This window comes from Lissotriton vulgaris, chromosome 9 (genome assembly GCF_964263255.1).
Source record: "Lissotriton vulgaris chromosome 9, aLisVul1.2, whole genome shotgun sequence".
NCBI lineage: Eukaryota > Metazoa > Chordata > Amphibia > Caudata > Salamandridae > Lissotriton > Lissotriton vulgaris.
Window position 1 is genome coordinate 1,242,141,773 of NC_141697.1, and position 23,935 is coordinate 1,242,165,707.

The window sequence follows — 23,935 nt, forward strand, 5'->3', positions numbered from 1 at the left end:
CTGGTGTACATAGTAGCCTCAGAGGGGCCATCGACATTCTATACATTGGAAAGAGGGCATGTGGTGCCATTGAAATCCTCTCCACCAGGAGCAATCCCCCACTACCAAGACCAGCTGCAGCAGGCCTACTGAATACCAGGACTGAGATCTGCTGCTCCAGAAAGTGACAGAAAAGGGCGCTATGAGATAGAAAACAAAGTGATGATCTTTCCACACATCAGCAATGGAGCTTCCTTGAGGTGAATTGGAGGCTCAGAGACATGGGGCCAAGGTATACACTCCTGCTCAATAGTGGACGGCAACACCCACTTCTTTACCGACACCCCTAGAAATGTAAGATCGGGCAGAAAATGTACGCTGAAGGTAAGGATGGACAATTTCCCCATCAAATGCCAAATGCAACACTGATTCAGGAGAAGAACTAAGCCGTGAAAGAGACCCTTGAGTCACCAGGCCTTGCAGGAACAAGAGTGAGCAGTGGTGGCAGAGCTCTGCAAGAGGGACGTAACACAGGACGTCATTGATATATCGGGTGAAGATTGACTCACTGACCCGGACTGTGTGTACTACAGTAGAAGTGCTGATCCAGATATCAGCAGATAAACTGATATGAATGAAACATGGACACATGAGAAACCTTTGAAAAGAGGGGTGCTAGATTTTAGCACTGAGTCCTAGAAACTTCTGAGGGCCATGTTGAACTAAGGGTCTCGTGGTGGGCAGGTGGGGGGTATGAACCAACCCAAGCGTCCTTCCCTCTCTTCTTTTTTCCTTTTCCTCATGTGCACGTCTGCTTCAACCAGTGGACACTGGCATTCATCTAGAAGACTACTGTTAGTTTGTGCACTGAGAGGAGACTATTGCCTTACAGGCCTGGAGTGAGGCTGTTGGGGGAATCAGGAGAAGAGTTAACCTTAGGTGAGTATCCAGTTGCAACACATGGGATTGTCATGAAACCTGCATGGCATACAAGGTAAGGGCACAACTGACCACAGCTCGGAGACCAAGGAATGGGCGAACTCTCCCACGGGACAACATGCCTCGCTTTTCTAGGCTTCACCCTTTGGTAAATGTTCGAGTATATATTCCAGGGCCAAATCTCACTCAAACCTCAGTAAATGCAGGAAAAAGGCAGGTTTCCATATTTGTACTTAAATGCTACTCAGTCATCAGTAGGGCTAGTATTTCCGGAGGATGTTTGGAAGAGGTCTGTGTGAGAAGTTGGCCTGATATATGATGTTCACTAATTCTAGTGATCACCTTGTATCAGTCCAAACAACCCTTATGGTGATTGGCTGTAAGTCAACCTTATAGACCAGCTACTCTAGTAGCGTGGACAAAAGCAATCTTTAGGCTAAACTCTGAATGGCATGTGAAGCCAGCTGTTTTACCACATATAACCTTTGAATACCAAGTGAAAAGACACCACACAGGTTGTTATGAAAATAAACAGATATTTATTAACTAACATACACCTCTGAACTCTTTATGAGGTCAGAGGGCTAAGCACATGACAATACTCAAAAGGAAATATGAGTTCGCACAGTATTTACAAGAACGCCTGAGGGGCGCAACAAACCATATACTAAATAAATGGAATGCGAAAGTCAATCAAAGGAATGGAGCTGTCCAGAGGCTGTAGGATCGCTGGGACCATACTACCCTAACTGGAGGTAAGTAATAGGAGGCCCACGGAACGCGTGTGCAGAGTGTGAACTCACACGCGAGATGCGTACAATCGTCTATGGACAGTACAGTTTAAAGAAAAGGTGAGTACGGACGTCCCTGACTAGATGGGACTAAATCGACTGTGGAACTGGACACTAGGAGAGTCAAGCTACCCTTGAGCACCGAAATGCTCGTGTTACCTCACCCACAGGCTGCGGGTGCATAGGTGCCAAGTCGTGTCGGGTTCCGGCGTTGAACTCTATGGAGCCTGGAGGAAAAGATGCTGCAGGCGATCAGGAGGAAGATGTCCGGTGTGATCCAAGGGTGGATCAGTGAAGAGAAGAACCTGAAAGCAGAGGGGACAATGTTCAAAGTCACAAGCCAGTAACTGAAGTGGAACCAGGAGTGGAACCAGATGTCGTCGTCGCGATCAGGTGAAGGTGGACGCTTGTCTCTGCAGCCACGTGGACCAGGTGGTGTCTTCGACGACCAGGATGGAGGCACGAGCTTTCCCACGCAGGCTCTCGCTGTCGGCGGTGTCGTCTCCGGATTCGGGTTCAACAGGCCTTGGCAAAGGCAACCCACGCGGTGAGTGGAAACGGCGTCTGGAGGCGACCAGGAGGGTCCGGGGTGCTCCTCTTTTGGAAGGGAGCAAGGGCCAGTCTGGAGCAACCAGACCAGCAGCAAAGTTGTCGGAGTTCGTCGTCTAGGAGGTCACAAGCCAGCCGGCAAGTGACCAGACAATGCGTTGAGCAGCAAACAGGCAGAAGGGCCCCACGCAGATCTCGTGGATGCTGGAGGGCTGATCTTCGTTGCAGGAGCTGCTCGGGGTCGGGGCTTCTCAGTCCCCAAAGCACTTGGACGAGGATGCCTCTGAAGTCGTGCTGGAGCGAAGTGCTGCTTCTTCCAAGATGGCCGGTCCCACGTGTCTCGTCGCACCCGTGGGTCTCAGCTGTGCTGCAGATGTGGGTAGAGGTCGGAGAGGTCTGGGAATCCGGGTCTCGTCGGGCTCTGAAGTCTGGATCCTTGCAGGAAGACGACAAAGGGAAACCGCTGTAGGCTGATGGTGCCTGCTGGTGCAGGGTGGACACTCCTTGCCCACAAGGGAGATATCTTCAGTCTTCTGTGGAGCAGAACGTCGAAGTCCAGAGTTTCTTCTTGGGAAGTTGTTCAGGATAATCTAATCTGGAATGGGACCAGCTCCTACCTTTATCCAGCTAAAGGGGGGCTGCACTACGACTAGGTCCCTCCCCTGGGTGGGACCAGGAAGGGGGGTGGTTACACCCACTTTCCTTTGTCCGGTCTTGCGACAGCTCTGGGGCTGGAGTGCCCCAGGAACTGGTTCAGACCGGTGTATGCACAGGGACACCTTGTGTGCCCCAGGCATGTCTCATTCCTTTCAGCCCTGTCCTACCTAATACATAAAATCCTGTCTGGGGTGGTGCTAGCACCTCCCAAGGCAGGAAACCCTTTATCCGAGCCTTCCTCGCTGGAAGGACTCCCAGCAGCAGGAGGTCAGACTTGTGTCTGTGGTGGCAGCATCCATTTTGTGATGCTGAGGCTCGAGTTAACTTTAACCGGGGTTCACAGTTATATACATGTCGTGTCCCTCTAGAAGGGTGGAATGCTAACCCCGTCGCCAGAATTGGCGAGGGGTTAGTATTCCAATTCGTATGACACCTTACTCGACATGTTTTGATAATGTTATACCAAAGTTAGCATTTCACCGCAAGGTTCATAATGCACTTAAGAGTATATGGTATAGCGTTATCATGGAACAGCTATTAGGACTTGGTTCAGCAAGCTGCAAACGGGCTCAGCTCATGCCAGAGCACCATCTCACATAATTCCAAGCACTCTGCCTTCAGGATTGATAAGGCCTGCCATAGGAGTGACTGATAGGAATATATGTGTCCATTTTAGGGTTAGATATAGAGATACTATATCTAAAGCAAAGGGTGATTACACCACCTTGCACCAGCTGTCGTGCAGCCAGTTGTGTCAGTTTTGGATGGCCAGCCAGGGGTGGCATAATACATGCTGCAGCCCCTGGTAGGCCCTGGGTACACCTATGCCCTGGGTACCTAAGGTACACTGTACAGGGGCTGATAAGGTGACTCAGTATCCAATTAGATATGTACCTAGAGTACATGAATCCATTTTACAGAGAGAGCAGTGGGCCTGGAGTCCTGAATAGCTGGGCCCCAGGTCAACTAAGTCGAAAAACCAGCAAAACACTAGGCAAAATGTTGAGGGCAACCATAGTCGGATATCCACCTTCCTACAGTCTGAGTAAGCTTCTTAAGCAGGAATGTTTTCTTCCACCGGCTTTCTGTTCTTAAACAGCTCTTGACAGACCTCAGGTCAAGCATCACAGCCAGAAAAACAGAACTTTTCACACCCACATCCGAATCACTGACTTAAGCCAACTTGGGACACTGGATCTTCTCTGACCTAATCAGGGTGGGCTAATGGGTGAAGGGAGAGTCCCATGCGAGGTTTTAAAAGCACTGGATTACTGTCTGATCTTGTGGTTGCATTGCCATTCAACTGTCAACCCTAGGGCTAAGGGTTAACAAGAGTCCCCTGACATTGTAGACTGCCACAGAAGTTATGCATTTTGTGAAGACAGATCTGAAATGAAAGGTCCTTCACTGAAATGGCTTTTGACACTAAAAACTCGGTTACATGGGGACTAGGAGATCTTAAAATGGATCAGGATGTTGCATGTGTTGCCTGGGGCCAGGGTTCTTATAGGTCATGTGATCTTGGAACTTTGGCAGATTACGAGAGCGACTATGCAGGGATGCTGCCCTTCACCTGTGCTAGAAGTTCTGGCAGTAGAGCCGTCAGATTGTGTGATGAGGTCGTGAGGACAGGATTGGGGTATTAACGCACAAGTTACTACTTGTGTAACGATATATCTGTAAGAGACATTAGTTAGTGATAGATTCCTTACCTTAGAATATCCCCAGGCGTCAGACTGGATCCGGAAATTTTTGTGCTTAGCAGTGCCCTTGCGCGTCGGTAGGCCTCGTCTGCGGCTCTGCGTCCGTCGTCGGCGTCGTGGGCGCCGTGATGACGTCGTCGGATTACTTAGACTCCGCCTCCGCGTGCTGACGTCAGTTCTTAGGCACAGCTTTTCCGCGCCAGAAACGCAGAGCCATGCTAAAAACCAACACTGGTGCCAATGAAACTAGGGCCCTGAAAGGGGATGACCTTAACCCTAGATATCGGTTCGCAGAACGGGGAGGATGGGTGGGTCGGTAAGGAATCTATCACTAACTAATGTCTCTTACAGATATATTGTTACACAAGTAGTAACTTGTGCATCTGAAAGAGACACGTTAGTGATAGATTCCTTACCTTAGAATAGATACCCCAGCAATACCAACCCCGGTGGTGGGTCTGCAAACCAATAATCACACCAGAAAGTCCTGGAGGAAGGAACTGCCAAAGAAGCCATCCCTCCGGACTTGGCTGTCCAGGCAATAATGTCTTGCAAACGTGTGCTGCGAGGCCCACGTAGGTGCCTTGAAAATGTCCTGCAAGGGCACTCCTCGGCCCAGGGCAGTTGTAGTCGTGAACACTCATGGGGCACTGGTAAGGCCGAAGGGGAGCACGGTAAACTGAAAGTGCTCGTGGCCTACCGTGAACCGCAGGTAACGCCGGTGGGCCGGCAGGACGGGGATGTGAAAATAAGCATTCTGCAAGTCCAACGCTACCATCCAGTCTCCAGGGTCTAGGGCAGCTAAGACCTGAGCCAACGTCAGCATCTTGAACTTCTCCTTCCGGAGGAAGCCGTTGACGTTCCGTAGGTCCAAGATAGGGCGTAGGTCCCCTTTGCCCTTCTTGGGTACCAGAAAGTAGTGGGAGTAACAACCACACCCTACTTCTGGCCCAGGAACGCGCTTGATGGCCCCCTTGGCCAAGAGGGCCGTAACTTCCTCCCGCAGAAGTGTCAAGTGATCTCCCGACACGCGGTGGCACTGCGGTGGCATGGCTGGAGGAGACGTCTCGAAGAGGAGGGAGTAGCCCCTTCGGACGATTTGCAGCACCCACCTGTCCGATGTGACAGTGCGCCAGTGGTGGAGGTGATGGCGAACCCTGCTCCCACTGGTGTCACATGGGCCTGAAAGCACGGACTAGGAAGGTTTCGAGGCGGATGCTGCAGGGGTAGGTGTGGACTGGTCTCGCCATGGACCCCGACCACCGCCACAGTGGTTTCCACGTCCGCCACCGCGTTGGATATTAGACTGCGGTGCGTGGCTGGCGGCACGTGTGGGGGCGCCCCTTCCTTGGCCACGAAAGGAGTGAAAGGCACCCATTTGCTGGTGCGGGGCCGAGAAGCCCAAGGACTTGGCCTTAGCCCTGGAGTACTTAAAGCGCTCAAGCGCATGGTCTGCCTTGTCGCCAAAGAGGCGACGGCCATCGAACGGCATGTCCACACCGGATGGAATACTGTGCTGCATCCCGGCCCTCCACCAGTGCTTGGCCGAGTTTAGCCCGTACCTCCAACGGGCAGTGTGGCAGCACGTCCGCGACCGTGTCCCACAGAGAGTGGGTGTAGCGGCCCAAGAGGCACGCGGTATGAACGGACCGCAATCCCAAACTTTGGGAGGAGAATATCTTCTTCCCGTAATTCTCGTACCTCTTAGATTCCCGGTCGGGGGAGCCAACGGGAATGCGGTCTGGGAATTGGAGGCCTGGATAACCAGGCTCTCAGGGGTGGGATGGGTAGACAGAAAGCAAGGGTCACCCGGAGCCGGGTGATGGCGTCTGGCCACGTTCCTATCCACAGGCTGTCCTGTGGCGGGCCTGGACCAAGTGCCCAAAAGAATGTCTGACAAGGCCTCATTAAAAAGTCAGCAGAGGCTCGGCCGAGCTTGACTGCGGTTTAAGGACCTAGTTCAAGTTCAAGTTCTAGAATTTGTATAGCGCACTACTCACCCAGAGGGTCTCAAGGCGCTTGAGGGAGGGAGGTGCTTTACTTACCGAATATCCAAGTTTTTAGTTGCTTTCTGAAGGAGAGGTGGTTCTGTGTAAGGCGGAGGTGGGTGGGGAGAGAGTTCCAGGTTTTGGCCGCTAAGTAGGAGAAGGATCTTCCTCCCATGGTGGATCTGTGGATGAGCGGAATTGCGGCGAGGGCTTGATTGGACGATCGTAGCTGACGGGAGGGGGTGTAGAAGGATAGTCGCGTGTTGAGGCATTCGGGAGTGAGGAGGTTAGTCCTCACGGCCGCGACGGGGAGCTCAAGGCCCAGGGCATTGGCCGCCCTCATCAGCACCACACTATAAGCAGCCCCCTCCTCCGTAGCCACGCTAGGAGGGGAGACAAAGCCAGTGTCAGGCGAAGTGTCCAGCCCACTGGCCTCCCCAAGCTCTCCTGTCCAGTCCACAGAAGACTGACACTCCCTTGCCAGAGGGTCTTCAGACCCCTGCCAATCCTCCTCATCACCCACAGCCTGGTACTCAAGCTCAAAAGATGGGGCGGGGTCATTGAAATAAAAATCTCCCAGGGGCGTCGAGAGCGGCGCCGACCGGCGCTGCTCCGGCGCCGGACCCGAAACGAGGACAGGACCAGGGACGACATCGTCCAGGGACGGCGCCGACACCCGAGGGGCAGGCGTTGGCGAGATCGTTAAGTCGACCGGCGACGACCCGGATCCGGACCCAGTGGGGCCCTGCGGCGTCGAGACCGAAGTCGCCGATGGCGCCGAGGCCGAAGCCCCAGACGGCGCCGGTGCCGAAGCACCCGGCCCGCGTGGGGACCCAGTCGGAACCGCTTGGCCCGAAGGTGCCGCGGAACCCGGCGGAGGAGCGAGCGACCTCATGGCCATGAGGAAGTCAGCAATCTCCCTCGGCGTCGCGTCCTGCCCATGGACCGGCAAGTATGGAGCAGGCTGCGACATGTGCGGCTCCAGCAGAGCCGCGTGGGCAGTGTCGCCCGAACCCCCGGGCGCGGCGGGGGGAGTCAGAAGAGTGATGGTGCCTCTTCGACTTCTTGTGCCTCTTACCTGAAGACTTCGAGCCCGAAGACCGATGACGACTCCCGGAACTGTGGGGGCTCCGGCCCCGCGACCTCCTTTCGGACCGGGACCTCGAGCGGCACGGGGCAGACTGCTGAAGCTCGAGTCGCTTACGGGACCGCTCCAGTCTAGCCTTAGACGTCAGGGCCCGGCAGTCAGAGTAGGACTTGTCGTCGTGGTCCAGGCCCAAACAGTGCAGGCAACGGCGGCGGGGGTCGGTAACCGACATCAGTCGGTTGCAGTCGGCTCAGGGCTTGGACCCGGGCATCCCTACCGGCACCGTCGGAGTCGATAGACTTCGAAAAATGGATCGAAAAGGATCTCAAAAGTGTTAGACGGGGACCTGGAGGGTCGGCCGAGGACAAGGGGGGAGGCCTCCGGGGAGGACCGTCCCCAGCGATCGTACAGACAAGTAACTTCCCCCCCACAGATGGACACCACACAAGGATAAGGTTAACGCTTTTTATATGCAGTTCTTGAAGCAAAGTATCACGGTACAGTGAGATCAGGACGCGAGGGTCCTCTCAATTCTAGTCTCTGGAAGGGAAAGGGGGTAGCGGGACAGTCTTGGTACCAATCTGGTATTGAGGTGGAGTGATGGGTAGCTCACAATCCTCGAGCTCGGAGTTCTAGAAGGTCAGGCCGCGGCAGCGCCAGCAGGTCCCGATGCGGCTGTAGGTTGCAGAGGGCCGCGGCAGCGCCAGCAGGTCCGTTGAGGATGTAGGTTGCACAGGGCCGCGGCAGCGCCAGCAGGTCCCGACGAGGATGTAGGTTGCAAAGGGCCGCGGCAGCGCCAGCAGGTCCCGGCGAGGATGTAGGTTGCAAAGGGCCGCGGCAGCGCCAGCAGGTCCCGACGAGGATGTAGGTTGCAAAGGACCGCGGCAGTGTGAGCAGGTCCCAACGAGGATGAAGGTTGCAGAAAGCCGCGGCAGCGCCAGCAGGCAGGACGACGGTTCACAAGGCAGGGCTGCGGCAGCGCCAGCAGTCCGTCAAGGATGAGTTCTTCACGGGGTCTCTCGACTCCAGGATACAACTGTCTTCCTGCTCTGGAGCTGCCCCAGTTATAGGTCTGGTGCCCTTTGATGTCCGGACCCTCGCACTTGGAGGTCGGGAGGTCCGGGATGAGGGAGTCCAGACACCCAGCAGGGGGGTGGAGCCAGCGCCCGGGGAGGCTGGGGGCGATCGGCACCTGGCGGGGGAGAGCCATCGACACTCCTCTCTCCCATTGACCTGCCAAGTGGTCCGTTCACCTCCTGGGTGGATGGTGGTGCCGGGATGTCGGGGCCTGGCCAGGCCCAGGGTTGGGGTCGAGCTGAGGCCACGCGGCCTCGTGGTGCAGTGTCCAAGATGGCGGCTGGGCCGGGCAATTGTGCTGACGGTGGCCCGGGCCAGTGATACAGAGATGTCCGGGAGCAGGCGTCCCGTAGGGGGCGGTTTGCGGGTTGCTTCTGTGGGTCGTTGGGGTTGTTCTTCGGGTAGCACCTGGAGAGCCGGTGTCCGGGCTCTGTCATGCGGGGAGGGAGCGAGCCCTTCCTGAGGCCTGTCCAACATGGCTGATGAAGGCCACTGGCTGGTCGACTCCCTCGGGGTTTAGTTGGGAGAGGACGGCCCCAATGCCATGGTCTGAGGCATCAGTCTAGACGATGAACTCACGGCTGTAGTCGGGGGCCTGGAGCACAGGGGCAGTGCACATGGCGGTCTTCTCGAAGGCCATTTGACAGTCTGGGGTCCAGTTGACTGTTTTTAGGTGTTTCTTGGATGTGAGTTCCGTGAGGGGCCCCACAATGCTGCCATAGTCCTTCACAAACCGCCGGTAGTATCCGGTGAGCCCCAAGAAGGCTCGGACCTCGGTTTGGGTGACGGGTGGCTGCCAGGACTGGATGGCAGCGATCTTGAGCTGGAGAGGGGCCACCAGACCGCTCCCCACTTGGTGTCCGAGGTAGGTCACGGACCCCTGGCCAATTTGGCACTTGCTGGCCTTGATGGTGAGGCCTGCCTGTTGGAGGGCGTGCAGGACCTCTCAGAGGTGGTGAAGGTGGTCTGTCCAGTGGCGGCTGTATACCGCTATATCGTCCAGGTATCGGGCGCTGAATTCTTCGAGGCCCGCCAATACCTGGTTCACAAGTCGTTGGAAAGTGGCTGGAGCGTTTTTCATGCCGAATGGCATCACTTTGAAATGGTAGTGACCATCCGGGGTAGAGAAAGCGGATCGTTCTTGGGCTCCGGGGGTGAGGCCGATCTGCCAGTAGCCCGCTGTCAGATCAAAGATGCTCAGGTAGCGGGCAGCCCCCATGCGGTCAACCAGTTCATCTGCTCGGGGAATGGGGTGAGCGTCGGTTCGGGTGACAGCGTTCAGACCCCGATAGTCGCCGCAGAATCGGAGCTCGGGGGTGGTGCCCGGGGCAGCAGCATTGGGGACCAGTACGACTGGGCTGGCCCAGGGGCTGTCTGAGGGCTCGATGACTCCGAGTGTGAGCATTTTGGAGACTTCGTCTTGGATGCAGGCGCGCACCCGATCTGCTACTCTGTACGCCCGGTGTAGGATAGGGGGACTGTCCCCAGTGTCCACGTCGTGAAGGCACCAGGGGGTGACCCCGGGGGTGAGGGAGAACAGGTTTGCAAATCGCAGCAGGAGAGCCTGACAGTCTTGGCGCTGCTCCGGGGTCAGGGCATCGGAGAGTCGGACCCCGTCCACCGAACCATCTTTCTCACGGGTCCTCAGTAGGTCAGGGAGGGGCTCGGAGTCTTCCTCTGCCCCACTGTCTGTGGCCATCAGTAGGCTGAGCTCCAAGCGCACGAAGTGTGGTTTGAGTCTGTTGGCGTGAAGGACCCGGAGGGGGTTCCGGGAGGACTCCATGTCGATTAGATAGGTGACGGGGCCCTTGCGCTCGACCACCTTGAAGGGTCCTGTCCATTTGTCCTGCAAGGCACAAGGCTCGGTGGGAGACATCACCCATACCTGTTGACCAGGCTCGAACTCGATGGAGGAGGCATGTTGATCGTACCATTTCTTCATGTCCTCCTGACTGGCCTCGAGATTGGCTTTAGCGATTTCCCTGAATCGCCGGGTCTGATTGCGGAGGGTCAGGAGGTACTTATACACGTCCGGAGGGGTCTTCTGGGGGGCCATTTCCCATTCTTCTTTAACCAGGCTGAGGGGCCCTCGGACAGGGTGTCCGTACAGGAGCTCGAAGGGGCTGAAACCGAGGGATTTCTGGGGGACTTCTCGGTAGGCGAAGAGGAGGCACGGGAGCAGCACGTCCCACTGGCGGCGTAGGGGTTCCTCCAGTCCCATGATCATCCCCTTGAGAGTGCGGTTAAACCGTTCGACCAGTCCGTTTCCTTGCGGGTGATAGGGGGTCGTGAACCGGTACGTAACTCCGCACTGCTGCCAGAGGGATTTCATATATTTGGAGATAAAGTTTGTGCCCCTGTCGCTGACGACTTCCCGGGGGAAGCCCACTCGAGAGAAGATCCCCATTAAGGCTCGGCCTACCACTGGTGCTGTTACGGTTCGAAGAGGAATGGCCTCGGGATAGCGGGTGGCGTGGTCCACCAGGACCAGGATGAATCGATGCCCTTGTGCTGTTCGGGGGTCCAGGGGCCCCTCAATGTCTATTCCCACCCTTTCGAACGGGGTGGTGACGACGGGGAATGGTTGCAAGGGTGCCTTGAGTTTTCGGCCGCTCTTCCCGCTGGCCTGGCAGGTGGGGCAGGCCCGGCAGTGGTTGGAGACGTCATTTCGCATTTTGGGCCAGTAAAAGTGGGTTACCAGGCGGTTATACGTTTTGTCTTGCCCCAAGTGACCAGCCAGGGGGACATCGTGTGCCAAGTTCAAAAGGAAGTCTCTGAAGCGGAGGGGCACCACCAGCACCCGACTGGCTCCCAACTCTGCGATTCTTTGCTCGCTGTATAGTAGGTCATTGTCCCAATAGATCCAGTGGGCCCCTGCGGTGTCTCCCGTGCTCTGGGCAAGGGCTTGCTGTCGGAGTCCCTCGAGGGAGGGACAGGTCTTTTGCTCCTGCCGGAATTGTTCCTGGGTGGGTCCCCCCTCTTGACGCCACTGAGCCAGTTCTGGAAGGTCTTGGAGCTGAGCGGGCCCTTCTTGGGTTTGCTCTGGGGGGTCAGTACGGAGGGTGTCTTCCTCTGGAGTGATCGGGGGAGGAGGTGCTGGCCATTCGGGTTCTTCGGATCTGGGGATGGCGCGGGCGGCCATGGACCGGGTTGTTACGCACGCCCAGTCCGGGAGGCCCAGCATCCCCAGGTGCTCTCTTCTTTCAACGGCCGCCCACGGGGAACTCTCGAGGTCGTTTCCCAGGAGGCAGTCCACTGGGGCATCATCGCGGACAGTCACTTTTAGCATACCGGACACTCCTCCCCATTCGAAGGGGACGCAGGCCATCCGACACAGGCTCTCTGAATTGTCGGCCGATCGGACGGGGCAAAGAACGTTTGGCAGGATTTGTTCCGGGGTCACCAGGTGACAGCGGACTGCCGTCACACTGGCCCCCATGTCGCGCAGGGCTTCGGCCTTGCGCCCATTTATGTTCACCCACTGGCTGTATTTTCTGGTGTTGGCGGGTAGGGGAGCCCGCGAGATCATGTCTCTTCCCCCTAGGCAAGCCAGGACCATGGCGGCAGGTTCCCACTCGGGCTGTTCCTGCTCGTACTCTTCGGAGGGTTGCTCCTCTCCTAGGGCGGCGGCAGCGACCTGGCGGGGCACGGGAGTCTGGTTCTTTGGGCAGTTCGGGTCGCTGGCATAGTGGCCGATTCGCTGGCACCGGTGGCAAGTAACGTTGGCTCGGAACCCTGGGCGCATCGGGGGGTTTCCCCGACCGGCCGGGGGCGGGGTGTTGCTGGCGGGAGCTGCCGGGACGGCATCTCTGCCCCGGCCCTGGCCTCCTCCTCCTCCTCCTCAGGGGCGATGGGTACCTTGGTTGGTTCTCTTTTGTTCACTTGGCCCACTCCGGGCCACTCGGGTGCTTTCCCATCGGTCAGCTTCAGTGGCGAGCTGCCGAGGTTCAGTCAATTTACTGTCGAGGAGGTGCTGCCTGAGCTCGACGAAGCAATTGTTGGAGAGGTGCTCCCACACAATGAGATTAAAGAGTTGCTCGTAGGTGGTTACGTGGCTGCCCTTGATCCACCCCTCGAAGGCTCGGCTGAAATAGTTCACATATTCTACCCAAGTTGTACCCGGGATCCGTTTGCAGTCGCGGAACCTCTGGCGGTACATCTCGGGCGTGAGTCCATATCGAGTGAGGAGGGCGGCCTTCATGTGGTCATAGGAGGTCATCTGGTGGTCCGGGAGCTGTAGCAGGGCATCGCGGCCTTCATTGACGAACCTCCCCCATAGCCCGGCTCCCCAGTCATTTCGATCAATCCGGTGGGAGGTCATGGCGATCTCGTAGGCCTTGAACCACTGTTGTATGTCGTCGTTCCGATAATATTCTCTGACGACATCCTTGGGGATGTGGACATTTGGTTAGGTAGTGCCTGGGGTGTGCGGGCGCTCGGGCACCCCTAGATCTTTGTTCTGTTTCAGCATTTCTATTTCTGCTAGCTTGCGCTCGTGTTCGTATGCCAGTTTTTTCTCTTCGAGTTCTCTCTGCCTTTGCTTCTCTTCCCGCTCCTCTCGGAGCCGTAAGTGTTCTAAGTTTATCTTTTGTTCCGCCAGTTTCAGCTCTCCGTCCAACCGGAGCCGTGCCAACTCTAATTCAAGGAGTCTGCTTTTCTCTTGTTCTTGGATCTCTTCCAGGGAGAGACCCGCTCTCCTTTCGGTCGGAGTGGTGTTTGTCTCTGGTGCCTCGAGGTTTTGGTTCCGGGGTCCGGCTGCACCCGTTTCTGCCCAAGATTCTAGGGCGTGTTTGAAGTCCTCTTTCGTGCTCAGCCCGGTGGTAGCAATGCCTAGTTCCATGCAAAATTGCTTTAGCTCTCGATGGTTGTACTCTTCTAGTTTCTCCATCTGGAATTTCTCTGTGGATCCGCTCTCTTTTGTTGTCATTGTGGTTGAGTCGTGGGGTGAGTTACTCTCTGTACGATTACGCGTCGGTTCGGATCGCGCCGCTGGCCACCAATGTTAGACGGGGACCTGGAGGGTCGGCCGAGGACAAGGGGGGAGGCCTCCGGGGAGGACCGTCCCCAGCGATCGTACAGACAAGTAACTTCCCCCCCACAGATGGACACCACACAAGGATAAGGTTAACGCTTTTTATATGCAGTTCTTGAAGCAAAGTATCACGGTACAGTGAGATCAGGACGCGAGGGTCCTCTCAATTCTAGTCTCTGGAAGGGAAAGGGGGTAGCGGGACAGTCTTGGTACCAATCTGGTATTGAGGTGGAGTGATGGGTAGCTCACAATCCTCGAGCTCGGAGTTCTAGAAGGTCGGGCCGCGGCAGCGCCAGCAGGTCCCGATGCGGCTGTAGGTTGCAGAGGGCCGCGGCAGCGCCAGCAGGTCCCGTTGAGGATGTAGGTTGCAAAGGGCCGCGGCAGCGCCAGCAGGTCCCGACGAGGATGTAGGTTGCAAAGGGCCGCGGCAGCGCCAGCAGGTCCCGACGAGGATGTAGGTTGCAAAGGGCCGCGGCAGCGCCAGCAGGTCCCGACGAGGATGTAGGTTGCAAAGGCCCGCGGCAGCGCCAGCAGGTCCCAACGAGGATGAAGGTTGCAGAAAGCCGCGGCAGCGCCAGCAGGCAGGACGACGGTTCACAAGGCAGGACTGCGGCAGCAGTCCGTCAAGGATGAGTTCTTCACGGGGTCTCTCGACTCCAGGATACAACTGCCTTCCTGCTCTGGAGCTGCCCCAGTTATAGGTCTGGCGCCCTTTGATGTCCGGACCCTCGCACTTGGAGGTCGGGAGGTCCGGGATGAGGGAGTCCAGACACCCAGCAGGGGGGTGGAGCCAGCGCCCGGGGAGGCTGGGGGCGATCGGCACCTGGCGGGGGAGAGCCATCGACACTCCTCTCTCCCATTGACCTGCCAAGTGGTCCGTTCACCTCCTGGGTGGATGGTGGTGCCGGGATGTCGGGGCCTGGCCAGGCCCAGGGTTGGGGTCGAGCTGAGGCCACGCGGCCTCGTGGTGCAGTGTTCAAGATGGCGGCTGGGCCAGGCAATGGTGCTGACGGTGGCCCGGGCCAGTGATACAGAGATGTCCGGGAGCAGGCGTCCCGTAGGGGGCGGTTTGCGGGTTGCTTCTGTGGGTCGTTGGGGTTGTTCTTCGGGTAGCACCTGGAGAGCCGGTGTCCGGGCTCTGTCATGCGGGGAGGGAGCGAGCCCTTCCTGAGGCCTGTCCAACAAAAAGGTTAGTCAAAAAGTGACTTGGGTACAACTTTTTCCAGATCTGCGCTAGTTGGCGCGGAAAGAAGAAGAACTGACGTCAGCACGCGGAGACGGCGTCTAAGTACTCCGCTGACGTCATCACGGCCTACCGACGCGCAAGGGTACTGCTACGCAAAAATTTGCGGATCCAGTCTGACATCTGGGGATATTCTAAGGTAAGGAATCTATCACTAACGTGTCTCTTTCAGATATACACAACAACACATATAGCCAGGTGGGTAGATGACCGCCTCTTATTTCTCCAAGACCTGGTGACAAGTATTCCTCACATAACCTCTGCATTGTCGGATTTCAGGGCTGCGTCAGGGTTTAAGATTAATTGGAACAAATGGTGCGTGCTCCCTCTACACCGGATGGACCTTGCCGAGCATATACCAGACACTAGAGCCATCCTGAGATTAGAGATGGAGACATTTAACTATTTAGGATATCAGATTCATCACACTTATGATAAACTTGGAGAGAGCAACCTTGTCAAATGTGTCTGTAACATTAGGCAGACGCTGCCATTCCCGAATAAGCTATCCCCAGCAGAGGGCAGTAACAATGATGGACACTGCCCTGGCTTCCACATTATATACACCAACTGTTGCAATTAAAGCCACATGGGAACAGAAGCTAGGAAAAGATTTTACAGATAATGAATAGATGAATGTACAAAAGGTGTGAATAGTAATCCACATTTTGATTCACTCAGTTTAGTTATTCGCACCACACCGATTTCTCTCAAGAACGATTGGCAAAAAGGTATGCGTGCCCTAGAGGTGCCATAGCTCCGGCTGACTTTTTTCCATATGGTTTGGAATGCCTTATTCAACAAAACTGACCTGCTTTGCTGTTTTTTTTATGAATGAACGGACGGGCAGATCCCTTGAGAATACCATGCAAACATGCTTGTTGGTGATATTTGGTAGGTCAGACAGCAAAGGCTAAAAGCCCATTCAAAAATGTAGAGACCTAGCGCTATTGACAGCTAAACACAATATAGCAATAAACTGGAAGGCATTGAAAGCGCCTGGAATTATGCCAGGGCTTAGAGATCTGGAGAAATGGACTACTGCCGAGATAAATGTTCAATCCCTACTAATAAAACATAAAGGGCTGGGTATCTGCAGCTCTCATGGGATATGATCATGTCACAACAGACGAACTGCCCCCTTGAATGATTCCTGCTGTTTTTTCTAGTTTAAAATATATTGCAATAGTTGAGGTGGTCCATGGGACCAGTATGGTAAATGGAAAATGTGATGGGGTAGGACAGCATTTATTTCAATAAATTAATCCGATGCGACGTAACAAATGGTACCAGATACAGACTAGGGGCCAGATGTACGTACATTTAGGATAACAATTTGCAAATAGCGATTTTTTTCGAACTACTATTTGGTAAGCAGTATTCTAAATGTATAAAATGTTTATTTCCTAATTTGCAACTCCTTGTGGTACGCAAATCAACCTACCTCATGTATATTAAAGAGGTGGGTCTGTGAGTGCTTTTTAATAAAGCAATCTTTTTTTTACATTTTTTTAATGTAGCTTATTTTTCTCTAAAGGAAAACGCGATGCATTTAAAAAGAAAAAAAATATACTTTGGAGTTTCATTTTTTTGGAGTAGACAGTAGTCTGCGTCGTGCTCCAAAAATATATATTCAACATTCTCAAAGGGAAAGGCTCTTGCCATTTGCGAATGGGTTACAACCACTTTTAAAAAGGCAGTAAAGTATTACTGTGTTGTGACCTGAATTCAGCCCAAAAACAGTAATACATACAATACCAATTTGATATTCGGGAGGGACCGAAAACACCCCCATTCCGAATATAGAATCAAAGGTAAATTGCGATTTTAACTTTCAACATTTTATGTGGTTTAACTGTAGTTGCACTTTGCTTCGCCGTGTGTAGGGCCCTTGGGCAGCCCCTTCACTCACACTTGGTCAGCCCTCTGCTCTGGTCTGCCACGACGTTAGTTGCCGATTGAGCAGAGAGCAAAGGACTTGCGTCCCTCTTCCCTTCCTGGTCAGGTACTTCCAGGCGTGCTGGAGGGCAGGCAGCGGTCTAGTTGTTTTAACTCCCGTGCCTACTTAAGATCATGCTGGTGCGGGTGCGCAGCGGGCGCGCCTAAGGCAAGTGTTCACTTCCAACGCGTATCCTTGTCCGACCGGTTCGATAATTCCCAAAACTGTGGTTGGAATTATAGAACTGGCCGGACAAGGATACGCGTTGGAAGTGAACGTGCAGGATTAAAACCAGGCACCTTAATATGGGGACTGATGGACTAAGCCTAAACTGGCAGCAAAGAACCTACAATCCGCATTAAATATTGAGCCCTGATGAGGTCCAGTTTGGACGAAACGCGTTGGCTGGATTTTCTGTTGTGATGTTTTCTGGATGAAATAATTGAAGCTTTGAAATAAACAACGAATTTGGAAATTCACAAAGACTCCCCACGGACTGACTTTGAATTGGACTACCATATAACTATCATCAAGCATCTAGCTTGTGAAGATTGTTGCTAGAGCGCTCCTTTTTGCATAGGTTGTAGTTTGATAATAAGTGGCCCAGTGGCGGTGGGACAACTAAAAGTAGAGCCTGGTCGAAGTACAGTGATCAATTACCAATATTATACACCAGTGTGCACGTTTCTAAGCCCTCACCGCCTCGAGCTGTATGCATAATTTGAGCTGGTTTACTACAGTTCTTGATTCTGAGAACCTCATGCATAATGTGGTCAATGTTTCTGATGTATTAGGAATGCACAACATTAAACACATGTTCATGTTGTACAGGTAATTAACACTGATGTTTAAACAATAAAGAACTATTACAAAAAGAAATCACAGATGTCTTCAACACAAAGTAAACATATTGTGGTTTCTAAGTGTGTGAGTGCATGTAAATATATATGTGGCATAATAGAGGAACAGAAAGTTACTTTATATCAGGAGTCAAACAGGACCACCTTTGAAGTGTGTTTCGTAATGAATGTGTTGAATATTCCTAAGTGGAGGACGAGGCTGTGCTCGTCAATCTTCTCTCACAAGAAGTACTCTGGACGTACCTCCTGCATCCTCTCGTGCTTCGGAATCCCCTCTATAGCTCAGTGTTTAAGAAAGCTGGATTCCCTCTCAAAAGTTCATGATTTCAGACTGTGAAAGCAATGCTTTGTCTGGAGGCAAGCGGAGAGGCCTTGACGTGAATTCCAGGGTGTGACCCAAACTCGAATCAGCAGAACCAATTTATCAGACACCCATGTCCCAGTTTTAGTCACAATGACCCCCCCCCACCACCCATCCATGCCCCCCCCCCCCCCAAGGGTAGCAAATGCAGATGGTTCCCACAAAGTCAAGCTAGCTTCTGATGGGGAGTTCCTTCCTCAGTCTTTGGATGGACCAAGAGGCCCGTTGCCCCACCTTGGAACGCATATGAGATTGAGGGAGGTCTTCTGGACTTGGTCTTAAGCAGTTTCAGGCTTTTTGAAAGCAGTTTTCAGGTTTTTAAAATAAATAAATACCTAAACAAACAGTAAAGGCCTTCTGGAACTAGCAGCTTCATAAGGTATCAGTATCGTTTTACTACCATCAAGTGGCATATCTTAGATGTTATCTTCAAAATCTGTAATCCAAAAGGCATCAGGCATGCAAAGCACAAGGTGAAAGACAGAATTTACAATAACCAAGGCATTTTTTTTTAAGTGTGAGTGAAGTAAAGATGGATTCTGCTATTGATCTTATTAACAGCAGAGGCATGATCGTTTTTTTGCAGCAAGCTCGGATGCGGTCACTATTTTGTGCACAATCCTAGAAGCCAGTAAGCACTACTACATTCAGTGCAATGTCGTTCAGTGTTTTTGCTAAACTGACTCAAGGCTTGCATATCAGTGAAAGTACAGCTATTAAAACTCACAATTACTGCCGAAAGAGCAGAAGTAACATCAGATTTGGGAAAATTGGACTGCCTTCCCTTAAGGAGTTAATCAACTTTAAGGTGCTCCACATAATTGATTATGTGTAATGCTGAGCTACATTTCAGAGCGTGCTAAGCGATCAAAAAGTTACTTTCCATTACCAATGACTCTCAGGCATTAGTTTACTCCCCCAGTTCATATATTAATGCTGTTCTTCAATCCTGGACCGTCTCTTTGTCCGAAATGAGGAACTTTTGGAAGCTTGCGCTGGTTCACAAAGTGCCATTAAAAAACATATAGATCAGATTGGCCAAGCCAGGTAGTTACGTGTGAAATGCTGCAGAGAACAGGCGTAAACCCAAGACCAGCATGGAATTGGGGCCTTACCTTGTAGTTGTACGGCTGATTGGAGAACAGCTCTGGGCTCATATAGTAAGGCGTGCCAATGAGCGTACTGGCCATATCTTGTTGGTTCTCTAGAACTCTGGCTATGCCTAGATCGCCGACTTTGATGATGGCTGATCGAGTGAGGAAGATGTTCTGTGTCTTCAGATCTCTGTGCATGATGTTCTCCTTGTGTAAATACTGAAAGACAAAAAAATACCAGCATTGCAAAAAGTAGGTTTTAAGCTTTATGGTCTATAAATAAGAATATGAAATATTACAAATGCCTCTTAGAAGCCAAAAAAGATGAGGTTATTAACTGCATCTAATTCATGTATGAATAAACCACCGAAGTTGCCCAGAATCCAACCCCACCCCCAAACACGGATGGGCGTGCTACCAATACAAATCACCTTCATGAGCATACTTTACACTGCACTCACATCAGTTGTCATCATACCAAGTAGTGACATTAAGGCACATTGTAGGGCTCTCCTGTGCTATTGTGTGTGATTCTATTGAGAATGCTGTTTAGGCAGTGTTATTGAATTACAGATTCTGGACAGTCTTCAACCCAGAGTCTTTCTCCCACTGCCTGATGCCCGTTAGACCAGGGCCTTCTCACACTGATGCCCTGATTAACAGTAAAAATACCTAGCAGAAGGCAACAAACAGGTGAACAATGTGACTTGGTATAGACGTCTCCAAGAAGATCCGACCAAGGAGATTCAGAGACTCATTGCTGACACTTTACAGGGTGGCCTGGACGGTGGGTTTCTGGGCAAAAAAGAGTATGACTATTTACTAAAGAAGCACCCAAGAACTCCGATGCTGTATCTCCTGCCAAAAATCCACAAGGGTCTTCAAGATCCCCCAGGACGCCCAATCGTGTCCGGGTGTGATTCTTGTCTTGAGCCCTTGTCACAGTACGTGGATTTCTTTTTGAAACCCTTCCTAAAAACAGTCAAATCGTACCTACGAGATACGACTGACTTTCTCCTCATGGTTGAAGACACAGCCTTCAACTCTGAGACCCAACTGCTTGTCACAATGGACGTCACCTCTCTGTACACACAGATCCCGCAGGAGGAAGCACTTGAGGTGATGGAAATCTACCTAAATCAGAGAGAAAGGCCCCACCAAGTACCCACAAGGTTTATCTTAAAACTGGCCGAGATTGCTCTAAAAAAGAACTACTTTTCATTTAATGGGGAGTTCTTTATGCAGGTCAAGGGCACCGCCATGGGGTGCCCTTATGCCCCAGAGATGGCCGTGTTGTTCATGGCCCAGTATGAACAGATGTTCATTGACAACAACAACCCCTTCAAACAACATATCTTACAATGGCTCCGCTACATAGATGACGTCTGGCTCCTGTGGCAGGGGAGCCAGACCGACCTCGGAGCATTCCATGACTGGCTTAACAACCGGCATGCTGACATTAAATTCTCGATGACACAAAGCAATGAAAGGATGACTTTTCTTGACGTTGAAATCATCAACATCAATGGAGTATTGAAATCTTCTCTCCATAAAAAAGACACAGATAGGAACACCATCTTGCACCATAAGAGTGCCCACCCCAGGAACTTGAAGTCAAACCTTCCCTATGGGCAACTGCTGCGCATAAGGAGGAATTGTTCGAACCTGAGGGACTTCACGTCCCATGCAGAGACGTTTTGCCAAGAAATGCAGGAGAGGGGGTATCCTAAAAAACTACTCAAGCACTCCCTAACAAGAGCACGCTTCACCCCCCGTGAAACTTTACTGCAAGTACGGCCCAAACCCACGCTTGACAGGTTGGTCTGTGTTACCACCTTTGGACCAGACACCCACAAACTGAGAAAAACGGTGCTGAGCAATTGGCACCTATTGGCGAATCTAGAATGCCCACTATCCAACCCCTTGTTCGCCTACAGGAGGAATCAAAATGTAGGCCAACAACTTATGAGGGCGGACGTATCTCTACCTAAAAAGAAGAATGACCTTATCAGTCAATGGAACCTCAAACCAATCACAGGGCACCATAAGTGCGGAACCTGTGTAGTATGCCCAAACACTATCGAAGGCGATGAGTTCCAGCATGGCACCACCAGATGGAAGCATGTGGACTTTTCTAATTGTAAGACTAAGAATGTCGTCTATCTGGTCCAGTGCCCCTGTGATCTGATCTACATTGGCAAAACTACACAACAAGTGAACACACGCATTTGCCAGCATCGATCCAGGATCAAGAACAAAATCATGACCGCCCCCATGGTGGAGCACTTCATAAATGCTAACCATGATGTCAATCACCTCAAATGGACAGTGTTGTATACATTACGCCCGGCACAAAGGAATGTGGATATCGATAGGTCACTCTTAAAAACAGAGGCTTATCTGATATTGAAATTCAACAGCGTGCAAAGGGGCCTTAATACTTTATCTGAAGTTGGTAGACTCTAATTCAATGATGCCTTGGTGTTCTGGCTGGTCGACTTGGTCGTGTCTCAGTACGTTTTTTTAAACACATGGTGATTTCTTCCATGTTTCACATCCACATAAACTACAAATCCCACAATGCAAAGCGGCACCCTAATGGTTCATCACCATAGTAACTGCAGCAGCACCCATCTTGGGAAACTAAACAGTATGCTATGAGCCGCCAACCGAACCACTTTGAGGTAAGCAACGCTCCTGTAGGCAAAGCTATGCGTTTAGCGCGCTCGCCAGGATTGCTCTGGCTGTTGACTAACAACAATTTCCTTCTTCCCCAGCGGAGTTGGAACACGCCGATTAAATATCAAAACGGGGACTGCGCCCCTCAGTAAACAGGATCCCTTATTGGACAACAGCGGCGGCAAACGCCAAAGGTATTATTTACCGCCAGCCGGTCTAGAGCTGTTTTAAACCCGGGCTGCAAGTTTTCTAGCACCAATACACAAAACCCCTCTCTTTTCTGTACACAGCGCTTCAGCCCAGCCACAGGCAGCGAAAACGCCGCGGAGCCCTTGTCCCGCATCGAGCAGCCGTTCTGATTGATTTTCAACCCAACAACGGTATGCCCAGTGGGGATTTGTTTTTTAAGTGTAACAACCAAGTGTACTTCTCGCGCCATAACATACACTCATTCTAATTGTAGGCGCCCCAGTTTTTGGACCCACTCTTGAGTCTGCACTCGCAACCCCAGACTGGAACCTGCTTCCTTTAAAAAGCGGTATGTCAATATGAATGTCACATTACAAGGAGAGTCGCCCTCACGTCAATACATGACACTAAAACCTCCCCCTTTGTTTAAATTTACAGATAGATAAACTATGCCCTGATGAGAATCCCGACAGTTAATTTCCGGATTCGAAACGCGTCGGCGAATTAGAAAAGGACAAATTCAAACCCAAGCCATTGCTGATGATAATATTGAGTTTTGAATTCACTCGCGTTCCTTTTTCTAATCTTTTCTAATCCTTTCTCTCATTCACCATGCTTTTGCTCTAACCAAATTTTGCACTGATACAAATATTATGTGTTGCACTCTGTACTTTGTCATACATGTTTTATGTCTCTATCTGTTGACCGCATTCAGGTCTATGTTTAAGTTTGACAATGTGTTGCAATGATTGATACAAACGTTGTGTAAAAACTGTTGTTTTATACAGTTCTTTTCTGCTGATCATATGTTGTCTGCGACAAACTTTTGACAAATTATTAAGTTAATGGTAAAAATAAAAATACCGTGTTGAATACGACAAATAGCGTCTTCAAACGCCCTGATTTTTGGCTTCTATCAAATAGTGAGAGGCACACTTGTTTGTTCCCTGATTAACAGCACAGCATCAGGGGCGTCCACAATGGAGCTCTTCACCTTCTACCGATTCGTTCCTTAACACTATCGCCGCTGCACCAATTCCCCCCCGGTGCTGAACTTTTCAGATTTACATCGTTTCATGACGAGCTGGGCTCGGCATCAGCGTGCGAGGAGGCTACGCCATGACGAGCCCAGCTCGTCATGAGTGTGGAAGGGGTTAACTCCTTCAAAGATGCGAAGGATGGAGAGGTTAAGGGTGACTGCCCACTTATGCCCTTCCTTCCTTCCGCAACCTAACTCACCTAAAACTTAATAGTGTCTTTTTAATTTGAGTTTTGGTATCTATAATGTGTAAACCTAGCTGGCTAGCAGTGCAGCACTATACAGGAGGCATGTCACAGAGGAGCACAGGTTGGAAGGGGGTCGAGGATAGACTGAGGAGGAAGAACTAGTGAAAGAGGTGCAAAATCAGTCCATGGGGTTAGTGTTCCTTGAAGAGGTTGGTTTCAGTTCCTTCTTCCTGAATTGTAGGGTAGCTGGTATTGTTCTGATACAGGAAGGGATGCTGTTCTGATCCTGGGGGTGTAGGCTGAGAGGGTTTGTTGTCTTCTTCCTGCTGGGTTTAGTCTCTAATCTGACACCGTTTGAGCTCCTCATCATTCGCAGACCTCCAGATATTTCTAGTTTGTTAGCTAGGTAAATAAGAGTCTCAGGGCCAGATGTACGACTATTGGAATTTGCTACTCACAAATGTTGACAAATAGCGAGTCGCAAAATCCAATGTACAATAGTGTCTGAGACACTGCGACTCCCAATGGGGTCGCAAATTGC

General features: G+C 52.1%; 1 protein-coding gene across 1 annotated transcript in view; it reads right to left on the reverse strand.

Annotated features, from left to right (window-relative positions):
* Nucleotides 1-23,935, reverse strand: part of NEK4 (NIMA related kinase 4) — a 278,651-nt gene that overhangs the window by 174,186 nt on the left and 80,530 nt on the right. The window contains exon 3 of the mRNA XM_086939417.1: nucleotides 19,321-19,518. Within this exon, the coding sequence (XP_086795543.1) occupies nucleotides 19,321-19,518 (198 nt within the window). The remainder of the gene's footprint in view (nucleotides 1-19,320; nucleotides 19,519-23,935) is intronic.